General features: G+C 45.7%; 1 protein-coding gene across 2 annotated transcripts; it reads left to right on the top strand.

Moving 5' to 3' along the window:
* Positions 1 to 9,512: 9,512 nt before the first annotated feature.
* Positions 9,513 to 11,480, top strand: LOC136472959 (protein SHORT INTERNODES 1-like). 2 transcript variants are annotated; one of them, XM_066470660.1, is made up of 3 exons: positions 9,513 to 10,338; positions 10,528 to 10,907; positions 11,416 to 11,480. In XM_066470660.1, the coding sequence occupies exons 1-2, from the start codon at positions 9,792 to 9,794 to the stop codon at positions 10,899 to 10,901; spliced, it is 921 nt and encodes a 306-aa protein (XP_066326757.1). In that variant the 5' UTR covers positions 9,513 to 9,791; the 3' UTR covers positions 10,902 to 10,907; positions 11,416 to 11,480. The 2 variants fall into 2 exon arrangements, with proteins under 2 accessions (XP_066326757.1, XP_066326756.1); XM_066470659.1 differs by lacking the exon at positions 11,416 to 11,480 and having other exon boundaries at positions 10,528 to 11,238.
* The last annotated feature ends 8,391 nt before the right edge of the window (positions 11,481 to 19,871 follow it).

Genomic DNA, 19,871 nt, shown 5'->3' with positions numbered 1-19,871 from the left:
CAGAACGACATAGATAACAGAAACTTAGATAACAGAATGAGCTGTTTGTGTAATGCTGTCTCATTAAAAACCTTTCTAGGTAAAACTCACCATTGTGAGAAACCCTAAAAAGAAAAAAAGAGTGCAGCCAACCATTGTTCAAATGCAAATGTTACACAAGTGAGTGAGTGACAAGTCCACTCTCAACTCACACAAAAGCACAGCAGCAGCAGCTCCACCTTCATCTTCATCTTCATCATGTATTCAAGCCCACTCTCAGTCACCGGCAGCAGCAGCTCCATCTTTATCTTCATCGAGTCCACTCTCAGTCTCACTCTCAGTCACCAGCAACAACAGCTCCACCTTCATCTTCATCAAGATATAAGTTCTTGAATGCTTCTTCAAGCTCTTTGTTATCAGCAGCTGCATGTTGTTTCCTCTTTTCTCTTAACTCCCAGTCCTTCAAACAGGTCAGCATCTTAGCAGTTCAGGTAACAAGCGCCGGCACCGTTCTTCAATGATCCTTCCTGATAAGCTAAAACAAGATTTTGAAGAACAAGTAGACACAGGAACTGACATAATATCTTTTGCCATTATAGATAGGATTTGATAGGTTAGTTTGTGATCACGCCACCAAAGAAATATGTCAAAATCATCCTCATAAGAAGTGACATTGTTACTGTCTAAATAGACTGAGAGTTCATAAGCAGCAGAGGTAGAAGAAGATGAAGTGGTGGCAGGGGAAGGACCAACAACACCTGCTCCTCCAAAGATTCTTCCCCAAGCCTGTTTTCTCTTACCTATATGGTTTGAAGGCTGTGTAACCCTTTGAGACCTACCTGCATCAAACTTTCTCTCATATTTGTTAAACAATTTATATAATTCAGTTTTCACATCAACATAGTATGAATTGTACTGAGTGCCAGTGCTTTCAGCAAGTAATTGGAGAACCCTATGGAAACCTCTCATCTTAGCTCTAGGATCAAGAATGAATGCATATGAGTATAACAGAGGTATGTCCTGCCAGTATTTAAAGAATTTAAGCTTCATAGAATACATAATTTGTCTAAGATTCTAGTCTTTTTCAGCAACATACAAATGAGATGCAATCTCTAAAACATGGTGCAGTACAAGTGGATTGGTGGGATAATAAACAACAGATAAAACAATAGTGCAGTCATAATAGAGTTTCAGGAACTCCAATATCTTCTTAGCAACATACCAGTGATCACTACTGGATTCAGGTTCTTTGCCGGCAAAGGCCAAATTGCACTCGGCAAAGCCTTTGCCGAGTGTGGCACTCGACAAAGAACACACGGCAAAAAATTGATCGGCAAAGCCCTCTTTGCCGAGTGTCTTTTATCGGGCACTCGGCAAAGAAAAGCGACTGTCACGGCGCCGGCCCCGTTGACGGTCGCTTTGCCGAGTGCCAACCTTGCAGGCACTCGGCAAAGATTTTTTATTTTTTTTAAAAAAAATTATTTGCCGAGTGCCCTCTATCCGGCCCTTGGCAAAGATGTTTTATTATTTTTTTCTAAAAATTCTTTGCCGAGTGCCCCCTGGCCGGCGCTCGGCAAAGTTTGAATTTTTTTTTTAAAAAAATTCTTTGCCGAGTGCCCTCTGGCCGGCACTCGGCAAAGTTTGAATTTTTTTTAAAAAAAATCTTTGCCGAGTTCCATGGTCATGGCACTCGGCAAAGCTGGAAAATTATTTTCCGAGCGCCATTTTTCCAGCTTTGCCGAGTGCTGTGACCATGGCACTCGGCAACGGGGTCCTTTGCCGAGTGCAACACTCGGCAAAGTGACATAAAACGGCAATTTTTATTTTTTTTACATTCCATTATAACAAATAAATTCATACAAACATATATCACATATATATCTCATCCATCACATATATATCTCATCCATCCGCACATATCACATCCATCACAATATATATCACATATATAATAATAAGTGCTCAAGTCCATCCAAATAAATCCACAAGTCCATCACAAGTCCATCAAAGTCCACAAGTGCATCACAAGTATATCACAAGTCCATCACCAAGTGAACAATAAATGAAAAAAATACAACGTGCACTCATCTCGGCCACTGCGACTGTGGTGAAGGCCCAGCTCCATCATTCGGAGGTGCATGAGGTGGATTATTCGAACCACCGTCAGATGGAGACTGCACAAAGGAGAAAAGATTGCATGTCAGACAAGATTATTAGGATAGCTAATCTAGGAAGGTAGAGGCCATATAAGCAAAGCACAAGCGAAAGTAAAAAACTTTCATACTCATAGGAGTAGCTGCGCTGCAGGACGCGGAGGTAGAGGTGGAACCAACAGCCCAGCTGGCAGAGAGAAGCCCACAGTTGCCCAAGCCCTTGTAGGAACTCCATAATGTCCGTCAGCCTCCGCGCCTGGGCCTGCTGCTCAGCCCCCTTGGCCTCCAGCTGGGCCGCCATCCTCTGCTGCCCGACCTCCAGCTCCTGACGTTGCCTCATTTCTTGTTCCAGCCGGGCTTGCAATATTTCACTCCAATGTTTCAGTAATGCAAAGCTAATTAAGGTGTGTAAAGATCAATGTATAACGAGTAAAACAGGAATAACCTCGAGTGCGTCGACCCGGTGCTCTGCAGCGATCGGCCGTGTGTGAATGGCTAGACTCTCTCTCGTGCTCCGTACTCGGATCTGGGAGAGAGAGGGAGTAGAGGCCATATCGATGACACCATCGCCAAGCCAGAACCGCCCATGCTTCTTGCCTTGCCCCGCCCTCATGACGACCTCTCCATCGAAGTCCTGGGTGCTCGGATCGTGGTCTGGTCCATGGAGCGACCTCGCCACCTCAGTGTACTCACCGATGCGGGAGTTGACGCTCAGGTTCATGTATGCCTCGGGTGGGTCCTCCAGGTTGAAGGAGACGTCGGACGTCGCCTTGCCCTTGTGGGCCATACACCATGCCTGGAAGTCCGAGCAAGCCTGGCCACTATGTGACGCCGACTGCGAGAAAGACAGCACGATGATTAGAAATCAGGTAGAATTGAACGTCACAATAGATAAATGAATTCGTGTACCCATGCTTGTTTGTATCCGGCGAGGCTGCGGCTACCTTGATGGTGTGCTGGACCTTGCATCTACAAACGACGGTCCTGGGCATCCCTGTGCATCTTGAGGTACTCCTCCATGAACCACCTCTCCACCATCATCGCTCAGCACTCGGGATACGCTTGGCACCACCAGAGAATCATCGACACGTCATCAAGTATTGGACATATAAGAAGATCAAATTAAACCAACTTAATCTCAAAACAAATCAATATTGATGTTCTTCATTTACCTCAAGGTACTGCTCCTGGGTCAGCTACATCTCTCTTGCGTCTTTCTTGGTTTTCCTCTCTCCAAGCTTCGACCCATAGTAGGTTACGATGGCCTGGATGCGCACCTCGTGATGCATGTCAGTGATGAGTTTTTTATAGGCTTTGGTAGTCACCTGCTCCGCCCTGGCCTTAAATCCCTCCTCATATCTATAATAAGTCTGTATACAAAAGCGATGTATCCATTCATTATTTCAAGAAAAGTCCAATGAATGCGACGTATTGAGCAATGTTATGCGAGGGAGACTTACCCAAAACTCTGCCTTCACCCGCGCCGCCTTGTTGGGGTACTCCGCATCGAGGGCGATGGTGTAGTGGTCAAACGAGTAGGCCGGCTCCGTCTTCGATGCGTACGTGACAATGCCGGGGAAGTGTTGCCTACACAGAAGACCCAGGATGCCATTGACTAGCCGTGCGCTACCACCCGACACAACCACCCAGTTCCTGCACAAGTGATTAAGAAAAATTAATAGTTTTTTTCATCATATCATATGAAGTAGCGGTGATAACATATAAAGTTACTTACTTTTGCCCTTCGGGGTGAATCACTAGGCGTTGGTGAGGAAGCGAAACCTGTGAGAGGCTTGCGGGACCTCGCACGTAGACACTCGAAGAGGAGTCGGAGGAAGCGGAACCCATGCCTGTCGCCTCCCACTCGTCATCCTCGTGCGGCCCCTCCTCCTCGTCCATCTGCTGAACCAGCTCCTCGTCCAACTCGTCCACGGGCGCCACCACCTCCTCCAGCTCCTCCTCATGCGACGTGGGAGGAGACGGCCCCCTCTTGCGGCTGGCGGTCCTCCTCCTCCTCCTGTCCGATCCCTTCACCGTCCCCTCTGCCTCCTCCTGCAGCCGGCGTGGTCTTTGGTAAATCGAGTTCACGGACCTATGACGGTCGCCCGCCATCTTTGTTCAATCACCTACAATAAAAAAGAAAAACAAGACGTAATTTGAAATATGTGCAAAAATGAACAAAACATAATTACAAAAAACATAGTAATACATGTATTAGAAATATATGCAAAAATGAACAAAACATAATTACAAAAAACATAGTATTACATGTATTAGAAATAATCTTCATGATTGAGATTAGTTGGATCATAGGTCTCATCATCACTATCAACATTGTCCAACTCGTCAACATTATCTGAAGGAGGAATGTTGTCTTCATTGTCATTGCCTAAACGTAATCGCTCAAGCATTTGTATGTCTTTAAGATTTCGCACCTCGTCTCCAGCGTCCTCGTCATCATCCCTTTCATTATCTACTTCCATTCCTATCTCTTCGGTTAAGTCTATGTCAAACCTCCCTTGTAGCCCCTCTTCTTGATAGAACTCTCCATCATATGTGTTTGGGTTGAAGTTGTAATCTTCATCATTTGGGACAGGTAGTTTACTGTGTGGTGATACCTTGTGCACAATAGACCAACCCTTAAGATGCTCGGCGTCTTTGCACGCGTATGACGTATAATAAACCTAGACGGCCTGTTGAGCCACAATGTAGACATCTTTTCTAGGATAGATAGAATCCTGTCGAATCTCGACTAGCCCAAGCTTAGGGGTCCGTCTTGTTACTCTAGGATGAAACCAGTGGCATTTGAATATGACAGGAGTAAGAGGTTTAGAACCATAGAATGATAGTTCATAGATTTCTTCAATTCTTCCATAATAGTCGAGTCCATCAGTGCCGGGCGTAACAACTCTGCTGTTTGTGGTTTTTCGATTGGGTTGACTCTGCTCGTAGCTTGCTGTGTGAAAACAATATCCATTCACATCATAACCGGTAAATGACTTGACCCTAACGGCACAGCCATTTGCAACCTGTCTCAGCTCGTCACTTATAGGCGCATCAGTTTGGGCTTTCTGTTTGAACCAACAAATGAAATCGGGGCTCTCGGGTCCCGCACCCTATGAAAGAAGGGTATCATTTTCTTGCGGGGTAGGTTGCCTTGATCCATGCTAGGATTGACGAAGAAATTCCCTGTACCAATAAAAAACAAGGGGTTGGACGAAGAAACAAGGACATACGGCGAAATGAAACAAGTTCGTTCAGAACTTACCCAATGAACGGCTGCACCTCGACAAGGTTGGTCAACACATATAGCATGATACTACGCCACTCTTCATTTTTCAATTGCTTAGTGGTCGATGCACTTGCGCTTCTGAGTTGCCCTTGGAAAAGGCTGAGGTTCGATTCATTTTTGCCAGCATTGTAACGAGGGGGTGGATTATAAACGCTAGGAAGGTTCTCAGTGTAGTATTTCTCTGTGAAGTTTGACACCTCCTCTAGAATGTATGTCTCTGCAATGGAAGCCTCAATTTTGGCTTTATTTCTACATTTTTTGCGAAGAGTCTTTAGACATCTCTCGATTGGATAGCACCAACGGTCCTGCACGGGCCCCCCCATCCGGGCCTCATACGGGAGGTGCACAATCAAATGATGCATCGACAAGAAGCAGCCGAGTAGAAAGATCTTCTCCAACTTACAGAGCAACACGAGTGCCGCTTTTTCCAAGTCATCAATGATGGTCCGAGAGAGCTCCTTGGCACAAAGCTGGCGGAATAAGTAGCTCAACTCTGCCAGCACCTGCCAGACATGCTCCGGGACATAGCCTCGAACCATCGCTGGAAGAAGCCACTCAATCCATATGTGGTAGTCATGACTCTTCATCCCGTTGACTCGTAGAGTGCCCAAGTTCACTCCCCTCTTTAGATTCGCTGCATACCCATCAGGAAACATTAGCCTAAGTCATCTAACATGTTTGCTACCCCGGCATCAGCATCAAAAGCCTCCACCCGTGGTCTCACCACCTCCTCTCTCATACGATGGACTTCACCATGGTGGACCCACCGGGTGTAGTCCGGCGTAAATCCATTCTTCACAAGATGTTTACCCATTTCCACCTTGTTTACCCTTCTCCTATTTCCACATTTGCTGTAGGGACACAAAACTAGGCAATGTCCTTTAGCAGCCTTGCCAAATGCACTGTTCAAGAAAGCATCGGTCTTGTTCATCCATTCCGTGGTGTAATCACTCTGACTTCTCCAGCCCGTGTACATCCACTAATGGTCATCCATCCTCTAATATATGTATCAGCGAGTAATGTAACCATCAATTGCATCTACATGGTGTTCCTATTGTCTAATAGGTGAGGATAGGTCCTAATCCCACCCGTGGATGCGTAGATGAGGTTAGTTTCCATGCTCTACTCCTATCCGAGATAGAATTTCAGCAGCACCTCCCCGCCGTTCTCCAGATACACGTCCTGCCAAAGAAAAGTGCGTATCTAGAGAACAACACGGAGGTGATGCCGAAACTCTGTCTCAGACCGGAGTAGACCATGGAAACTAACTCATCTACGCATCCGTGGGCTGTCCAAAAAACATGGACAATCCGAAACAGATACGGTCATAGATATGCAAAGATCTGCATACCTCCAACCGTATCTCTTTCGAACAGGAGACGCCTAACTAGGTTACACGATATATGACCATGATACAGAAATAGGGGTTATACCTAGGGTGGCGGCGGAGACAGGCTAGCGGGGCCATGGCGGGTCGGTGCAGTGGCGAGGCGACGCGGTGCAGGCAGACCGGCACGACGACGGGAACTCCGACTCGGCTCCAACGGGCTCTTCTCTACAAAAATAGAACAAAATACTGTCATTTAAAAAAAATTTGGCAGACCCTGCCCTGCACGGTGAGGTTTCCAAAACCTGCAAAAAACAACGGCACGATGGCCGACAAGCTCATATGTCTCAAGAGAAGTCATGTAGTTTGGATATCAATCCATGCAGAAGAATATATCCAAGTAGTACCACTACTTCTACTACTACTTCCACTATTGCTACTACTACTACCACTAGTTCTACTACTACTACCACTATTGCTACTACTACTACCACTAGTTCTACTACTACTACTACTACCACTAGTTCTACTACTACTACTACCACTACTTCTAATACTACTACTACCACTAGCACTACTACTACTACAACTAATACTACTACAACTATCACTACCACGACAACAACAAGAGAGAGGGCATACCTGACGGGCGCCGGGGGTAGGGGCGGGCGACGTTGGGGACGGCGTCGGGGTCGCCGGAGTTGGGAACAGGGTCGGGCATGGGCGGCGTCGGGGCGGGCGGTCCATGAGGTGTGGCCGGGGGTAGGGCTGGCTCCTCCTCCTCCTCCTCCTCCACCCGCCGGCGTTGGCGGGCCGGCATGGGCACCTGGCCACGCTCGGCCACACGCGGGCGTGGGGGCGGGGGCTGGCGGGGGCGGGGGCAGGCACAGGCGCGCGGCGTGGGGAGGGGCTGCAGTGGGCGGCGCGCGGCCCGGGGAAAAGCGGCGGCTCGCGGCGCCGGAGGCGGCCCGGTGGCTGGCGGGCGCGGGCATGGGCGCGGCGCACGGGGAGGGGAGGGCGGCGCGGGGACGGTCGAGAGCGGCGGCGCGGGGCGGCGTTGGCCTATCTGTCTGTGGCTTGGACTGCCCAACCAAATTCAGCTATGTGCCCCCACCCGCCCCTTTGCCGAGCGCCGGATCAGGGAGGCACTCGGCAAAGGAGGCAACTTTGCTGAGTGTTTCGATCCGGCCGTCGGCATAGTTTTTTTTTAAAAAAACCTTTGCCGAGTGCCCCTGTGAAGGCACTCGTCAAAGTGGAAATTTCTAAAAAAAATTCAAAAAACCTCTTTGCCGAGCGCCTTATTTTTGGCACTCGGCAAAGACCCCCTTTGGCGAGTGTCATGCCCCGTCGCTCGACAAAGTTTTTTTTGTTTTTTGCCTCCAAATTTTTTATGCAGTCCTTTTAAAGTACCTGGAACTCCTCGTTATAATTTGAGGATTTTTATGGCTTTTTGATATATTTAGTTACTTTATTTCGTTTACTTGAATTTGGAGGCCACAAAAAATCCCTAAATTCTAACGAGAAGTTCCTGGTATTTTAAAAAGGGCTGCACAACAAATTTGGAGGCCAAAAACAAAAACAAAAAAAAAACTTTGCCGAGCGCCGGGGCATGGCACTCGGCAAAGGGGGTCTTTGCCGAGTGCTAAGAATAAGGCGCTCGGCAAAGAGGTTTTTTGAATTTTTTTTAGAAATTTCCTCTTTGCCGAGTGCCTTCACAGGGGCACTCGGCAAAGGTATTTTAAAAAAATGTAATTTTTTTAATTCCTCCCTTTGCCGAGTGCCGAAGCTGTTAGGCACTCGGCAAAGACATTTCAAAAAAATATATTGAATCTTTGTCGAGCGCCGTGTCAGGGGCACTCGACAAAGTATTTTCCAAAAAAAATCTTTGCCGAGTGCCTAACAGCAGGCACTCGGTAAAGAAGGACGTGGCCGAACACCGTTACGTGGGGCAGCCTATGTCGAGTGGCGCGCTTTTGTCGAGTACCCTTTTTTGCCGAGTGCCCGGCACTCGGCAAAGAATTCTTTGCCAAGTGCAATTCTTTGCCGAGTGCCTGATTTTTGACACTCGGCAAAGCAGTTTGCACTCGGCAAAGGCCCTGTTTCCAGTAGTGGATTTGGAGACAACAATGCATATCCATAATTTGAATTAATGAACACTAAAAAAACTGCACTATATGGAACCAAGTGTTTCAGCATAAGATAAGTAGCATTCCATCTAACATCCATATCCAAGTCAAACTTTCTAGGTCTAACACCCTTAGCATTACAGTAGTTTTTTAACATAGCAATTCTTTGATTAGAGGAATTCAAAAAATTAATTGCAGTTCTAAAATCTTTTAGGTAAGGTTTCAACCTCTTTAGTCCATATTTAACAATCAGATTAATTATATGACAAGCACAACGTTGATGCATAAGAGTATACTTACGTTTATTATGATCTAAAGGCTCAGGTGAATGATCAAAACCCAAATAACCAGCAAACATAGGTGTTAAAGTTTTCATAGCCTTAGCATTAGAAAAAGCATTATCTAAAATAATAGCAAAAATCTTATCAATCAGACCAAACTCCTCAACCACAGCAGCAACTCTTTCAGCAATATTTTCACCAGAATATTTCACTTCAATCAACCCACAAAATTAAAGCTACCTCAGCGCTCACCTCACTCGAGCTCCTCCTCCTCCGCCTACCTTCCTCTCCCTCCCCCTCCCTCTCCCTCACCTCCTCACGCGCAGACACGCCAAAATTCTAGGGAACCCCCACTACACCTGCACGCGCACACTAGCTAGCCACCTTAGATCGGTCGACACAGCTAGCTAGCTACCCGCTAGCTGCACCACCTCTCGCTCGCTGCTAGCTAGGCCGCCGCCCGGCCGGGCCGCGCGAGAGCGAGCGCTCAAAATTCGCGCCCACCCGCCACGCGGCGCGGCCATGCTGCGGGCGTCGGCTCGGCGGCGGGGAGGAGCAACGCAGTAGAAAGAGCCGGACACGGGCGATCGATCCGCCGCTGCCCGCGCGGGCCGCCTATATGGATCTGGCCGCATGGCGGGCTTCCCTCTAGGCGGAGGCGGGGGAGGCCACGGACGCGGCGACAACCCTCACCCACACGTGAACCCTTCCTCCGGCTCCGGCTCCGGCTCCGAGTCCGCCGCCGCCTACCTCTACACGGCCGCCGCCGCCGCTTCCGCGCCGCACGGCGGGTTCCAGCTATGGCCGCACCACCCGGCGCAGGAGCACCACCACCACTTCTACGCGCCCAACATCATCCGCTTCGCCGATGACCCCATGGCGACAGCCGCGGGCTCCTCGCGCGGCGGCAGGGGCTCCGCCTCCGGCGCCGGCGCGGGCACCATCAGCTGCCAGGACTGCGGCAACCAGGCCAAGAAGGACTGCGTCCACATGCGCTGCCGCGCCTGCTGCAAGAGCCGGGGCTTCGACTGCCCCACCCATGTCAAGTCCACCTGGGTGCCCGCCGCCAAGCGCCGAGAGCGACAGCAGCAGCAGGCCACCGGCGCTGCCGAGCCCTCCAAGCGCCACCGCGACGCCGGTGCCCAGCCCTCCTCTACCACCGCCACTACCACTTCGTGGGGTACGTATTTTAATTTGTTGCTGCTATGCTATATAAACTGCACTGCACGTCTGCACATCTTCCTTCACTAATCACTAGCTTGCTAATAAGCAAGCAATTCATCACCATCGTACCTAATAATCTTTTAGCTTAGCTAGCTGCTTGCTAATCGATCGAGACCACCATGTGCGTGCTTTATTGATCGATCAGGGGAGCAGCAGCAGCAGATGGCGGTGGTGGCGGAGCGGTTCCCGCGGGAGGTGAGCTCGGAGGCGCTGTTCCGCTGCGTCCGCCTGGGCCCGGTCGACGAGCCCGACGCCGAGGTGGCGTACCAGACCAGCGTCAGCATCGCCGGCCACGTATTCAAGGGCATCCTGCACGACGTCGGCCCGGACCCGTCGGTCGCTGCGGGCGGCGGCGGCGGCTTCCGCCACGCCACCGAGGGGTCCTCCCCGAGCACGGCCGCGGCGGGCGAAGGCAGCGTCGCGGGGCCCGTCTCGTCATCGGCTGTGGTCATGGACCCGTACCCGACGCCCGGCCCCTACGGCGGCGGCGCGCATTTCTTCCACGGCCATCCGAGGTGATCAAACGTACGGCCACCACGATTGACACGGCTAGCCTGCTATCTGTGGTTTCATTCCCTTTCGGACTTGCCATGCATCTCTCCATTATCCACTGCTTCAATATTTGCTTTTTACTAGAAGGATTATCGATCATCACCAAATTGTTACTAGCAGCTTTTATTTGTTTCCTTCTTCCCCCATCCCTCTTGCTTCTCTCTTTCAATCTCAATGATCGATGCATAAACTGGTGAGCACCGTTCATCACTGTTTCTTTATTAGGATCATACTATTACTACTGTAGTAGTAGTAGCTAGCCCATCAGGTTACTAGAGGTATATATATATTATATAAAAAGCTTGGACTAGCTAGCTAGGGAGCAGTGTTCATCATGATTCAAAGTTTAAAACCTGACAGTTAGGTAACCTGATGCTGGTCCTATCTTGATTGATGCTCTCCCGCTCCTCTTGCCATTGTTTCTTCGTTTCATCTTTGTTCAATGGTGGTGATGATGCTGTCCCCTGGTGGTGTCATGCAGATATAGAATGTGGGTACTTAGAGCATGGCTAATAAGCCAGCTGACTGCCGGCTGAGAGATTGTGCCATGCCACATATAGTAAGTAATACAGCTTGCACATATAATAAACTAGCTGAGAGTTTTGCTCTATCAAACATGCGTATATTTAATGCTCTATCAAACAGCTAGGAAAAAAACGTCGAGGCTTATCGCCCGCTAACGGGCGGCAAAGAGTAGAGCACCGGCTCGCTTTCTCTCTCCGTTTCTCTCTGTGCCGCGTTATATGTTTTTCCTACATGGCCTGGATTTAGCCGACTCAGTCAACCTTATAATACTTAAGGCTTCTTCGCATATTTGCTCAAGTATTTCTACTCCTGTGTGTCTATTCCACAGGGAGTGACACCTTTGCTTTTGCTTTTCTCTTCAAAAGCTGAACCCTAGTTTCCTAGCTAGTAGCTTCTGTGCTACCTGATTTTTAGTTGCAAAGTTGGTATGAATGATAAGGTGTAGCTGTATATGGAGAGAGAGAGAAGATGGGAGGGTGGTGAGTGAGAGGAGGTGAGAGGAGAGAGGAGAGTGGAGAGAGATTTCCAGTCATCATATGCTCAGGGAAGAAGGCTGGCGGAGTCAGATCTCTCTCTATATATATGTCTCCAGAAGAATCAAACGACGAGATGCTTGGAAAAAAGGAATGCTTGTTATGTGCTTGTGTCAGTCCTGATTAGCGTCACCAATGTTTCCAAGTTTAGTATTTGAAAACATGGTTCGCCACTGTGGGATCCCAACCCATATTCCGATCCAGCATCATATCGCATCACATCACCAATCCAATTGTCATCTCAGGTTATTTTTCCCATCCTAATTTAAGTGTCATTTCAACTAGTTATATTTCCTATACACATCCTTTCTAAAAAAAATATTTCCTAGGCCTTGTTTAGATGCCATCCAAATTCCAAGTTTTTTCACTCTCTCTCCATCACATCAATTTTTAGCCACTTGCATGGAGTATTAAATGTAGGTAAAAAAAATAACTAATTACACAGTTTAGTTGGAAATCACGAGATGAATCTTTTGAGCCTAGTTGGTCCACGATTGGACAATATTTGCCAAATAAGACGAAAGTGGTACTATTCATCGGGTTCAAAAAAATTTGCAAAGTGAACAAGACCCTATACACACGTGTAGTGTCTATGATTGGAAATACACAATTGCACTTGTTGAAGTACTGTCAGCACATAACTAAATAATTTAGTACATGTTGTAATATTGCCCTGGTCAAAAAGCCGTGTTGATCATTCTCTTTTTTTTTTTCCCGAAATCATGGGAGATTCAATTTCTGCAAAATGTTCTCCCTTTTCCAGTTTTTTTTTTCCTGTTTTTAGGATTAGTGGAGCAAGTGGTTCATTCAATTTTTTTTATCAAAGTCAAAACATTGTTTGATACACCACTAAAGATTGCAAACATTTTTTTGATACTCCCTCCATTCCAAATTACAAGTCGCTTTGACTTTTTGGTACATCTATTTTGCTATGTATCTAAAATAATAATATGTCTAGATACATAGCAAAATTGATGAACAAAAAAAGTCAAAGTGACTTATAATTTGGAACGTAGGAAGTACACCACTAAAGATTATTGCAATATTATTGTTACTATCCAAGGATGAAGAACTGTTGCCTTGCCATCTTTTGAAACTATTATGTTACGCCTTTAATTCTTGAGAAACACATTGTTAGTCGAACACTGAACAATGAGGCAATCAAGTATTATTGGTCTCTCAGGCTCTACCTTGCACCACAAATATGCATATATATAGTTTAGGGCCTTTGTGAGAAATCAATCATCATATGATGATTTATTGCTAACCATCGACATGAGTTCGGTATCAGATAATTTAATGTACGGTTAATCTATTTGCACGTGCAATATTACTTATGCTGCAACTTCAAACTTCATCGACAAAAAAAAAAAACATTATTATGCTTGTTAAGGACTTTTACTGCTTCAAAATAATGTGTATTTACCATGTAACCATGTGTCATGTGCCATAGCACATACTTATGTTTTTGATGAAATGGTATTGTGTGCATATATATACTTCTGACTTATATTTATTTTTTCTAAAATTATATCGCATTAATGCCTGATTATGGGTTGTTTATTATAAATAGTTTAGCCAATGCCCTAATTTAAGATGGTATTGGTCTTCTTTTAGGATTGTAGTACTGCTGTTGCAGATGTATTTTTTTTTTCCTTTTCGTGGTTAGTAATGCATGGTTCAGTGTTCTGAAAATTGTCTTCATTATTGCTCCTGAAGTATGAAAGCTTATGATCTTTAATTCTCTGATGTGGGCATTTCCCCTTTTGTTGAACTTTGCATTTGTTATGTTATTGTGCGGTATTGAACTTGTAGATCGGTATGACATATGATGGCATTGTACGAAGATAGCTACATTAACCTATTATATTCTCAACTTTGCAAAAAAAATACTAGTTTCCAAAAGTCTACAAATTTTTGTCGAGATTCATTCCCTTTTAAATAAGTGCAGTTTCCACATATTTACTTGGACTAGCTAGATTCAAGGTTGTATTCTTTCAAACAATGGAACTTCATATTACAACTGCTCCTTAGTTTCCAGGACATATGTGATATGAAAGTTGAACCTTTTATATTCAATGCTATAGAAATTTAGAGATGTTTGATGTTATGTGACACAACTTAACCCCATCCTTCCCACTGTAGTGTGCTTATATGTATAAATTTCTGTCAAATTGACAGTCAGTTTTGTTTACTGCTGGTGGTTTATAATTGTTTAAGAACACTGACATTTCTGTGGGAACAGGAAGCAATAGTTTAGGACAAGACATTTGACCTAAGGCACACTGTACTGACTGACTTTATTTGGCTATACTACTGTTATGTTATGTAGACAAACATTACCAAATCTGCAAAATTGAGAATGATATCCAAAGTTAGTCTGATATAATCATTCCATCGTATGTACTTGTTTTACGGACAAAATGCTAATTATATTCACACGTGTTGCCTCTAGAAATTAATAGAAGAGCTAAGGCTAAGCTACCAGCGCTACTTGTAATTTTCTCAGTAGAATACTTGGAGATTTGTACGGTAAGCACAATATGGTATTTTAAAAAAATAAACTATATGGCATATTTTGCTTTCAAAATCTTTTCCCCTTGTGTAGTAGTACTGCAGATAAAACGGCACGTGAATTAATTGGTTGCCTAAGAAGTAAGCACTTGTTGATCAAATAATTGAAGTCTCTTCCATATTTTACCTAACTAGAAGTCACAATCAGGCACATGATAATGCATTTGTCACGCAACTCAAAGATGCTTGGTGATTCGGCCTAATCTCTTTGGCTTTGATCTGTTCCTTTCAATCGAAAGGCTAGCTGGAACAATAATCAGCAACTCCCTTCACTACCGCAATTAGTAGCTTTGCCGAGTGTTTTTTTTTCGCAGCACTCAACAAAGAGCTTGTTTGCCGAGTGTCCGAGGGAATGCACTCGGCAAACATAAAAACACTCGGCAAAGAGCCGGTTTCCGGTAGTGCTTGGAACTTTGCTAGAGAAATTTCATGCGTACGTTTCCTATTCTGGATCATGCATATACTAAAGTCAAAAGTTGTTAACTGTTCACTATTGTGTTGTAGTATACAATCTGTGCATGCATTATCTTCTGGACCCTTGCCAGCTTCCACTGAGAGTGACTGGACCTATATACCACTGTATATTAGAGTAATATATACAGTCAATAGTTGTAAGCAGGGATGAAAATGGTACGGATATTTTCCGATCGTATTCGAAACCGAATCCGTTTAGAGGGGTTGAGATCTTTCTGTATCCGAGTCCGGATATCCAACATCCGATACCGTATCCGTATCCGAATACTCAAATCACATATTTATGATGTCGATATCCAATCGTATCCTATCCGACATAGTTGACACTATCCGTATTCGAATCCGAATCCGGACAGAAATATGAAAACAAATGTAATATCGGTGATATCCGTCCGTATCCGATCCGTTTTCATCCCTAGGTGTAAGTAGCTATCTAGCTCTTAATATTTCTAGATCCACAATTTCCTTGTGAAATTCTTGTCATCGTCTAAATTTTTACACATAATAAATTAAAATAGATGCATGGGTAAATTTATATATGTATATATCGCATCGCTAGGAATTAAGCTAATTTGTGGGAGTCTCTGATGATGAGTTCCTTCTTTTTTGTCAAATGGTATTTTTTGCCCTTCCAGAATATTGATTTGAACCTAATATGTATGTACACTACCACTTCAATATGCCAAATTTACCGTGAAGGTCAACTTGCATATTTTTAGAGGGATGCATTTGCATCACTTGGAAGTTACATAATAATTACTATACGGAAGATGTCATTAGCTAGGCTTGTATGCTTCCACGACTTCGATCCGCTTTAGAGATATGATGCGCATCATCTGTAAATTCACAAGTCCTAATAGACTTGGGTCCTAATCTATACCTAAGATTAAACAGTATGGTACAGTACGTAGCTTTGTCCAAACAATACCTTATCCCCCAACGTAGGATGTGTACGGATTTATAGTTTATCTATAGTACCGGCGGGTATCTTGTTCTAATCTGTACGTCATACATATCTTAGAAAGCAGTGAATGAATCGGTGTTTATTATATAAGACTTCTTTTTTCACCGATATCATATTTGGACGACATTGATATGCTTAAGTACACTTAGCATCTAATTCGCACAATCCTTTTAGATTTTCTCCCTTTAATCCATCTTTTCTACCTGTTATACCTACATCCTATTTTTATAGGTTATACCGGGAAATCAAAAGTGATCCTCCACCAATCACTTTGGTATTTAATTGTTTAGATTATAATCAAATGGTTCAAAAAACCTATTTACAATGGAGCCATACAATTCTTCTAGGGATTCTCTCTTAACGAAATAGACGCAAAGGTGTGTTCTCGAAAAAAAATTCTTCTAGGGATTCATGGATCTCTACAATGCATGTCGACACCAATTTTAAGATGAAGGTAGCTTTATTATAAAAATTAAATTTATAGGCTCTACAACAAGTACTCTATTAGTGCAGCTATTGCAGCCATTACAGAGAAGAAAAGAAAAAAATTACAGCGGACGCAAAACGACACTGGATCTCAAACCAGTTAACGTGAAATATATGTTCCCCCACATACAAACTAAAATGATACACGCCCAAAATGTGTGCTTTTTATATTTTTGCATGTGCACGTATTGTGTGTACATCCACCGCTAAATTTGCAGTATTTTTTAGTGAAAAAAACTTGTGGGGGCCGGGGTGAATTGACCCCATGGGCCACAACAACGCAGGTCCACTATGTACACGACATGACGGCATGAATAACATGCGTGCCGCGTGCGTGCGTGCGTGGCATGCCTGTGCACCAAATATTGAGATGGATATGTGTGTGTTTGTGTGTATAACGTCGATCGATGGGATGCAGAACAGTTGTGATATGATGTACTCCCTCCCTAAATAACTGTTGTGTTTGATGTGTGTGTCACAAGTTTAACTTGATTTATAAAAAATACGGACAACATTTATATCTCCAAATAAATTTATTAAAAAACTAGATTCAAAAAACTTTCCAATATACTAATTATATACTATAAATATTAATATTTTTAAATATATATTAGGTTAAAATTGTTTCTCGAGAAACGAAAACCACATATATATTTATGGACAGAGCTGAGTACTACTACTGGAGTGTCGTCTTCGCCACACCCTTTTACGCCGTTTCCCTTTGCTCTCTAAAAGGAGCAAGTATAAGGAGGCAAGGACGCGACGGATGCTAGCTGCAGCCTGCAGGCAGGCATGGTATGGTTAGCGAAAGGCACACTGTTCATCTCTCCCTTTTCAAGTAGAGCGAAAACTGTTCCTGTTTCTCTCTTTTTTCCGCAGTATACGGTTAAAAATGATTTTACATTGCATGTAGGAGTACGTGCGTCCAGTATTACATGTGTCCTGTATTTGGATTGGATCGTCGCGTATACAGGCATTCTGGTGGAGAAATGCATGACTCGCGGTACACATATTTTTCTCGAATACGCAAAAGATTCACTCATTATTTTGATTAAGGTATATAAGAGTTGAACTTAGAAGGCTTACAGAATTGTAGCCTACGACTAGACCATCGTAGCTTAAGATTTATGTTTCGGTATTACACAAATTATAGACAACCGAAATTTGGACAGCTATACAACCTAAATAGTTGTTGGCTTTCGCCTCCGCTGCGACCCTGTTTGGACGCCAGTACACACACGTATTGATGGTATAGGCGAGACGGCACATGGCGCAGGACGCGAAAACTGCGAATGCATATGCATCCAGGGTACCGTCCTCATCTTTATCGCCGTCGCTACAGTAATGCATGCATGCATGCTCCCAACCCATAGGTTCTCTCTCCTCTTTTTATCTTCGGCTGTGTTTAGATCCAGGAAGTTGGAATTTGGGGCTACTGTAGCACGTTCGTTTTTATTTGGCAAATAGTATTCAAACATGGATTAATTAGGCTCAAAACGTTCGTCTCGTAATTTTCAACCAAACTGTGTAATTAGTTTTTTTTTCGTCTACATTTAATGCTCCATTCACGGACCGCAAACATTCGATGTGACAGGTACTGTAACACTTTTTGAGATATTGGGGTGGCCCCGTTTAGATCCAAATTTTTTTGGATTTTGGCTACTATAGCACTTTCGTTTTTATTTGGCAAAGTCTAATTATGGACTAATTAGGTTCGAAAGTTTCGTCTCGCGATTTCTCACCCAACTGTGCAATTAGTTTTTTTTCATCTATGTTTAGTACTCCATGCATGCGCCGCAAAATTCAATGTGACGGGTACTATGCAAAAAATTTTAGGTTTTGGGAGGCATGTAAACGGGGCCTAACACGCGCTTCTTCTGCTTCGCATCTCATAGATGAGAGAGAGAAAGGAGGCAGGAGACGACCTAGAATCTATAGCTAGAGAGAGAGAGAGAGAGAGAGAGAGAGATATAGGGTGGATGGTGCAAGTGCAGATGCAGGCAATGAGCTGCTATCTACTCTTCCTATGAGCTAGAGCTACAGCTAAAGCACGTTCATCATGGGGAATCCTTAGCTTAGTGTAGAGTAGATATAGAGGTGTAGGGTGGGGGAGAAGGAGGAGGGAGGGGAGGGAATGGCCATTGTTGCCGCGCCCTACCGGCATGCATATGCATGGTCCCAAAAAGGACGTTTATCGAGTTGGCCGCGCGGCGTCGACGACGAGTCACGTGCCGCGCGCCCGCCCGCCCCGCCCGGCGCCGATCGATCAAAACATGCATGCCTCAAAAACCTCCACGCACACCGCAAAATTCCAGGATTTACAGGGGGTCCTCGTTCAGTGCCATGTATCCTTGCAGCTGCAGAGATCGACCTCTCGCTTTCATGCACTCGCCTTCGATCCGTCCGCTTGTTGTGCAGTTGGGGCAGGAATACATTATTATTCCTGGGAAGGAGTAGCTAGCAATAGCTTGATCCCGATGGATGGATCGGCATTCGGCAGAGGTCCTGGTCAGATCGGTGTTCCCTCCTCTCCTGCAACCAGATCGAGTTGTTCAGTGTCGAGATCGATGCCCCTGCATGCATGGTCGCCATCTCTTCTAGCTGGTCCAGGATCACAATGCGCGACCATTATGCTGCTGTCGCACACGGCAGTGCAGCTGCAGTGGGAGCTAGTACTCGTACTAGTATCCATCAGTATATATAGATCGGTCCATTCCATTGCTTGCACTACGGGATACACGAGGGCACTCGGCAAAGCCCCAAAAACACTCGGCAAAGCGTTTGTCGAGTGTTACACTCGGCAAACGACATTCGGCAAAGGTTTTATCGGCAAAGAGTTGTTTGCCGAGCGTCAAACGTCGGGCACCCGGCAAAGACTATGCCGAGTCCCAAAAAAACACTCGGCAAATATTTTTCGAAAAAAAAATCCCGCCGCCGCCACCACCACCACGCCCCACCGCTGCCACCACCACCACAGCCGCCGGCCACCATCACGCCACCACCACCACGACCACCACGCCCCGCCACCGGCCACCACCATGTCGCCCGCCGGCGCGCTCCTCCCTGCCGGATCCGCCATCGGAGGGCACCTCTCCACCGCATCCGCCCGCCGCCGCCGTGGATCTGATCACGGGCGAGGAAGAGAGTGAGGGAGATAAAGAGAGGAAAAGAGAGGGAGATGGGGAGAGCTGACCTACCTCGGACCCACACCGGCCGCCGCAACCCCATTGTCATCGGATCCGAGCCCCAGCAGCCGGATCCGACGCATGCCGTCGTCGCGAGGCCCACCCGTCGTGGATCCACCGCCGTGGAGCTCCCCTTGGCCCTCCTCGCCGGATCCAATGCCAGCTGCCGTCGCGAGGACCACTCGCCGTGGATCTG

The sequence above is a fragment of the Miscanthus floridulus genome, chromosome 8 (assembly GCF_019320115.1).
Source record: "Miscanthus floridulus cultivar M001 chromosome 8, ASM1932011v1, whole genome shotgun sequence".
In the NCBI taxonomy this organism is placed as follows: Eukaryota; Viridiplantae; Streptophyta; class Magnoliopsida; order Poales; family Poaceae; genus Miscanthus; species Miscanthus floridulus.
This window is presented reverse-complemented; position numbering and strand designations above follow the sequence as displayed.

Coding starts and splice junctions, on each gene's coding strand:
- LOC136472959 (XM_066470660.1), top strand. CDS start 9,792: ATGGCGGGCTTCCCTCTAGGCGGAGGCGGGGGAGGCCACGGACGCGGC. Junction 10,339..10,527: donor CGCCACTACCACTTCGTGGG/GTACGTATTTTA, acceptor TTGATCGATCAG/GGGAGCAGCAGCAGCAGATG.